Here is a 6,695-nt window from a genome sequence, read left to right as displayed (position 1 = left end):
GTAGACATCAAAGGTTGGAATTATCAAAGGTTTTTGACACCTGAGAGACACCGTAGCAACTCCTTTGCGTTTGGAAGCGGTGGGGTGGGGGTGGGGGGAGGACCAGGGAGGATGATTCAACCACTCAACCACTAGATGTCGCTGAAAACAACAAATCCTACACACTGTGCCTTTAAATAATGTTCGACTTTTGTCGCTGTCACATGGCGCTTCAACCAGTAGCAAGGGTTTCATTGACTGACCAATGAGCGGAGAGTATGCTACACTCTGCACTTAGCTACCACTTTCAACATTGTTTTAACTCTGTCAAATTTTCTAATTTTATGATAGTTCACAAAGTGATTACTAAAAAAAGCAGGCTTATAATAATTTTTATTTAAAAAGTGCCTTTCAGGACATCTAAGGACACTTACAGCAAGAGACATCATAGAATGTGTGAAAATACAGTTAGAGACAAGCAGACATAAGTTACAGAGAATTGTATACAGATGAAATTAAGAAACACTAATCTAAAGAGATGTGTTTTCAAAGCAGTCTTGAACACAGGAAGAGAGGTGGTGTTTCTCAGGTCCGATGGGAGAGAGTTCCAGAGGAGAGCTTATGGGAATTTGTTAGTGCCAGGGTAAGTTGTCCTGTAAATGTTTCCTCATGAAATCGTATCTTAGTGTGCGTTTGCTTTTCATTATCATCACCAGATTTGTTAGTTTAGACGTCCGTAATGCACACCATTGCTTTTGCGAACCACCAATAAACTTTACAAGAAGAAGTTTTGTGAAGACAAGCGACCTGAGAGCTATTCATTGCTGTCGTTTGTCGCTCCCCATGTGTCAAGCCCATTAGTGTTAGCCCCACTTTAATGTTGGCTGCGCGTTAATGTTAGCTTTGCATTAGCTCCATGTTAGCTCTGAATTTATGCAAGCTCCATGTTAGCATTAGTGTTATCTCTGTGTCAGCATTTGCTCAGTGTTAGTTTTATCTCCACAATGGTTTTAGCATTATTTTAGCATTAGCTCGGCATTAGTGTTAGCTACACATTAGCATTAATTCCATGTTAGTGTTAGCTCTGTTTTAGAATTAGTGTTAGTTCCATGTTAGAGTTAACTTCACATAAACATTAGTTTCATGTTAGCACCGTGTTAGCAATACCGCATTAGTGTTAGCTTTGCTCTGCAATGACCTGTATAATTCACTAAACCTTAATCACCAAGTGGCAAATATTAATTGATTACATTTATTCCCTGACAAGTAATTGCACACGATGCAAATTTTGCCCAACCCTAGCACCTCGAGAAATGTCTGCTGTAAAAGAAAAAAATCTCCATTTACCTCCTCCTGCTGCAAATCATGCCTCCCTGTAAATAAAATTTCCACATTTGCATTCACCCTCTGTCAGATCCTCTTACATAACGCTCCTTGTCAGTTCTGAGTTTTGTCGCCTGCAGCACATGGTCTTGATTTTATTTAATATATGCCTTTTGGATTCTACCTGCCTGATTGTCACCTGCTGCTAACACTCTTGGGTCCTCAACCAACAACCGTCATGTTACAGTATAAACAGTAATTATGAAAATAAAAGCCACATGATGGTAAATACCATCATGCTTAGTTGAAAACGTTTGCCAAAGCAGAATATGTAACTTGGCAAAAACAGCTGCATTTTAATACAGATTGTTTTGAGATTATATTACCATATTCTAAGTTTTATACTGCATATACTGAATAATTGATTGTGTTGAAGGTGTTTGGACAATTGTCTACCAACCCTGCCTTTTCAGAGATTTCACTGACGAACACAGGCTTGCATGTTTTATCAGTAATGACATTATGTATGTATGTGCGTGTGTGTCTGCTGTGCATTACCTGGTACAGATGATGGCAATAGCTACCAATGAGACGATACACACTCCGCCTACTAAAGAACCAGCAATCAAGGAGAGCTGTTGTCCAAGCTCTGATTTGTACTCATCTGCAGAGGCACACAAATGCACACTCGATTCAGCAAAGAAGGAAAAATCATTTTAAACACTATATTTCTCTTATTTTAAGGCTCTGGTATGTGCTTATATAAAAGAGAATACAAATAATACAATGAAAGTGATCTGTAACTCAAACTACATTTTGAAACACTCATTTTACGAGTGCACGCAGCACAGGGTATAGTCTAAATACATTACATCCAGATTTGCACTTTATGCATTCCCCATTGTGCACCTTCTTTTCTTTCCACTACAAAAACTCCACTCACGCCTCCGCACACTTCAGCCAAACACTCAGTCTCTTACCGTCAGTGAGAGTTTGGAAGAGCATCTCCTTGCTGTAGGATCCRTAGCCAGCCACAGTTCGGGCCCTCACCTGGACCACATAGCCAGTTCCAGGCCTGAGACCTTCAAGGACCACATTAGGTATATCGCTCTGGACCACAGAGCTGTTCAGCACTGATGATTGGAACTGCAGAGAAGGAACAAAAAAGTAGATTTCACAAAAGACTGAATAACTGAGCACTGATTCAGTCAGTGTCCAATATGAATGACGTTATTCAACCTTTTCAAAGAAAAAAAAAGCACAATGCTAAGTTGTTTCCAGTGCATGTGCCTTCTCTGTGACCTTCTTGTTTCCTTTGGGTCAAAATGACCCATGAGACCTCATGAGTCATTTTGACCCCAGAGCAGCAGAGTTTTGCATGAGTAAAAGACTTTGTGGAAAGCATTCATTGCTGCAAGTTGGTCTTATAAACAAAAAGTTACGTGTTTTCAGGTAGTTTACACTAATCTGCAGGCCAGCGGTCACTCTTTCAGAGATGAGGATGTTCTCATTCTTGATAGAGAGGAACGTTGGTTTGAGATAGGAGTAAAATAAGCCATTTTTTGAAGAAAAAAACGTCCACCATTAAACAGAGGTGGAGGCCTTCGTCTTCGGTTGTCCTCCTCCTACAATGCTGTTATTGCAAGTATGACTCAGCCCCCTGTGAGCAAAAGGTGTGAATCAGGGCCCCAACGATACCAACACAAAGAGGGAAAGAGAGACAAAACAAGGGGACATTGAACCCCGCTTGCACTAACTACATACACGTAACAAAACACCAAACAAYCACAGCCAAAGCATCCAAACTAATAAGTCAGGTGATGGGGCACATGACCCTCTTTGAACAATAGAGCTAATCAAGCCTATTGATAGTCGATGGCCCTCTTTTGCAAGTGACTAACCTGTTTGTCCATGTGGAGGCAGTGCTTATAAGGCTGAGTTCACCTGAAACTCATCAGACAGAAGAAGTCTCTTGGAGGAGAGATGAAACCTTTCACTAAAGAAGAACCCATCCAGAGGACCTACTTATTTCTTTTTGATTTTTTCTATCTGGATGACTGAGATGCATCAGGCCGTTACGTGTTTAATTTTACATCCATCTATCCAATTATCTTTTGCTTATTCTGAGTCAGGCTGTGAGTGCAGCAGCTAGAGCATGGAGTTCCAAATCGCTCTTTCCCAAGTCACCTCTTCCCGCTCTTTTGGGAGGACTCCAAGGCATTCCCGGGTCAGACAAGAGACATAGGCTCTCTAGCGTGTTCTGGATCTTCCTTGAGATCTCTTCCCAGTCGAACACGCTTGAAGCACCTACCTAGGAAGGCATCCAGGACTACCTCAACTGGCTCCTCTCAATGTGGAGRAGCGGTGGCTCTACTCTGAGTCTCTCCCGGATAACTGAACTTCTTAATCTATCTCTGAGGGAGAGTCCAGCTACGCTGCAGAGAATACTCATTTCGACCGCTTGTATAACTAATCTGGTTCTTTCGGTCACTATCCAAAGTTCGTGGCCATAGGTGAGGGTAGTAATGTAGACAGACCAGTAAACAGAGCGCTCCCTCTTCACCACAACAGACCAATACTGTGGAAACAGCATCTATCCCTCTATTAATCTCACAATCCATTCTTCCCTCACTTGTGAACAAGACCCCAAGATACTTTAACTCCTCCACTTGAAGGAGATCTTCACCCCCAACCCGGTGAGAGCAATCCATGTATTTCTGACTGAGAACCATGGACTCAGATTTGGAGGTAATGATCCTTGTCCCAGCTGCTTCATACTCGGCTGTGAACCAATCCAAATCCCTGCACAATGATGCCAACATGACCACATCATCTATAGATTAAAGAGATGGTATCTTGAGGCCACCAGACCGGATTTCCTCCTCCTCCTTGGCTGCACTGAAAAAATCTGTCCATAAAAGTTATGAACTGTTTCTTTATTTCATCAGACCTGCAGTCTTTTACTGCATCTTGCTTAGTTTGTACAGTTTATAGTCCTGTCTCACCTTCTGTCTCATGTCTGTGTCCAATCATCCTAATTTGATTATTTTTGCTTGAATAACAATTCCTTTGTGTTTGTCTGAATCTTGTTATTAACATCAGTCATACTTTCACTTTTTTGTTACTTAACTGCTTGATTTTTTCCTTATCTTCCAAGTTTTAACATCCACATATTGTGCTGCAGAAATATACAGAAATTATTGTATCTAGAAAAATCAACTCTATTAGCTGTTTATTTTTTTGTACTTCCTTTCAGTTTACATTTCTCTCATAATCACCTCATTTATCTGTAATCTACATCAAATCCTATTCCTGTTTGTCACTTTTCTCCCACTTTGACCCATTMATTTCTTCCTCCTATGCAAATACAATGCAGCCATAATGCAGCTAATTAGCTATTACAGACAGAAATGGGCGCATGTAGACCTTCTTCATCCACTTTTCTTCTTGTTATCATTTCCATCCTGTAAATCCAAGGCTACCACCTTTTACCTCCATCTGTGCCCCCATTCCACTCATTTTAGGCKTCCTATTTTCTGTCATTTTCTCTCAGATAACAAGGCTTTACCGAAGCTGAATTTAAAAGAAGGAGACAGAACAAAAATATGCTATGCGGTGATGGCATGAAAGGAGAGGTAGGAAATCATGACATAAGGATGAGGGCTGGAAGGGTGGGGAGGCCAACGGCAAAGCAAAGTGGAGAGCAAAAGAGATGATGGTGGTGATGAGGAACGAAGCTCAGGAATTGGAGGAGTGGGAGGAAATTGCCGGTAGATTGAGGAAAAGAGAGAAGGCTATCAGAAAAAGACATGGGGTTGAACCCCACTTTCCTGGTGCCAGTCATTAACCTCTTTTCTTGCAAGTGAATATTTATAGTTTTCATCTCCATACACTGTGCTTAATGCTTAATATAAATCAGTCATAATATGACACTACTAACTAGGGTGTCCTGATCTGATATCAATATTGGATATTGGTCCGATATTAGCCAAAAATGCATCTAAAATCTCTGATATTAGCAGTCCATTCCAGTGGTCTTGCTAAGGATTTCTATCCAGCAGGTCATGGATCCAGCATAAATAACTATTTTTAAAGTATATTTAGTTTTATTGGATTTAGTGAGGTAATTTTTCAGAATCTTCTATGTTATTATTTATGTTTTGTAATAAATTGTACAATATTCTTACATTTATGTTAGAAAAATATGGAACCCATTAGAATATAATAAATGGGACCAGTCACATACCTACTGTTGTTGATGMTTGTTTACTGTTTTACCTGATCAAGACTTTTTAAGGTTCCACATTATGAAAAAGGTAMTAAAAGTATGTAGGACTTGTTCTCATCGACATAGGGTTGACACTGGTATTGGTCAATACCCAAGATTGCAATATCGGCATCATACTGGAAGTAAAAAAGTTGTRTCAAGAGACCCCTACTACTAACATTCTCTTCATAATTACGTCATTTCCTATTTCTAGTTTTCAATCAAACTACTTCTATATACTTTACAATAAGTGTATTTGTGATATCAGGAATATGCGTTTTGACTTTTCTCATAGTGTGTTATTAACTTTTATACTTTCTACAATACAATATTTCATTTTATTTCAAAATATAATTCTCCAAAGAAATACACTGAGATCTTTCTGATTTCTTCAAAAACAGTGTTCTTTTTGAAATCTGCTTCAGCATACTTTCTCTATTTTGTCTTTGAATACGACTTTTAGCTTTTGCCACTTTTATATCTTGGCTAACGTTCTACCAAATTCTTTTTAAATATTATTTTACTTTTAGCTACAGTTTTGCTTTTTAGTCATTGGGTCCAAGTTTCCTAATTTTAGACTTTATTTTGGTTGTTTTAGCTCTAGCATCTGTTTTCCCACATTTGCCTGCTGTTTTTGCTAATTATACTATTTTGTTTAGCTAATTTTAGCCTCTGTTATGCTCATTTCTTTTGTTTTTTTTTAATCATCATTCAGCAGCAACATTCACACTGCAGTTTAGCAGAAAACACAATTTCTAAAGTTAAGAAATGACTTCTGGACGTCTTTAGTTTTGAAATCTGGAGGACTGCAAATAATACTGGAAAGTGGACAGAAGAAATTTTATTGCGTCATTGATGGTGTTAGGATTTTAGAGGTGGGTTTGCGTGTGTGTGGGAGGGGAGATTGGCTCTATGCTTGCTAGCGTAAAAGAGGTTAGGGGCCAGCCCATCTGGGAAGGCCTGGTAGAAAGAGATAAGTACTGGGGAAAATTCTGACTTCTCTCTGCCATATCAAATTTCCTACATTAAAACTCATTATCTATAGGAGAGGGAATGAGGGAGGAAGGGGGTGAAGCAGGAATTGAGGAACTGATGAAGGAGAGAAAGATTGGCGCGCGCGGGGGGG

General features: G+C 39.6%; 1 protein-coding gene across 1 annotated transcript in view; it reads right to left on the bottom strand.

The window, feature by feature from the left end:
• Positions 1 to 6,695, bottom strand: part of LOC106531914 (ephrin type-B receptor 1) — a gene marked incomplete at its 5' end in the record, with an annotated part of 76,245 nt that overhangs the window by 35,822 nt on the left and 33,728 nt on the right. Inside the window, 3 exon segments of the mRNA XM_014027860.1 lie at positions 1,328 to 1,332; positions 1,861 to 1,966; positions 2,283 to 2,448. Of these exon segments, the coding sequence (XP_013883314.1) occupies positions 1,328 to 1,332; positions 1,861 to 1,966; positions 2,283 to 2,448 (277 nt within the window).

This window comes from Austrofundulus limnaeus, unplaced genomic scaffold, assembly GCF_001266775.1.
Source record: "Austrofundulus limnaeus strain Quisiro unplaced genomic scaffold, Austrofundulus_limnaeus-1.0 Scaffold691, whole genome shotgun sequence".
NCBI classification, from domain to species: Eukaryota; Metazoa; Chordata; class Actinopteri; order Cyprinodontiformes; family Rivulidae; genus Austrofundulus; species Austrofundulus limnaeus.
Note: the sequence above shows the minus strand (reverse complement) of the source record. Positions and strands in the feature narration are given on the sequence as shown.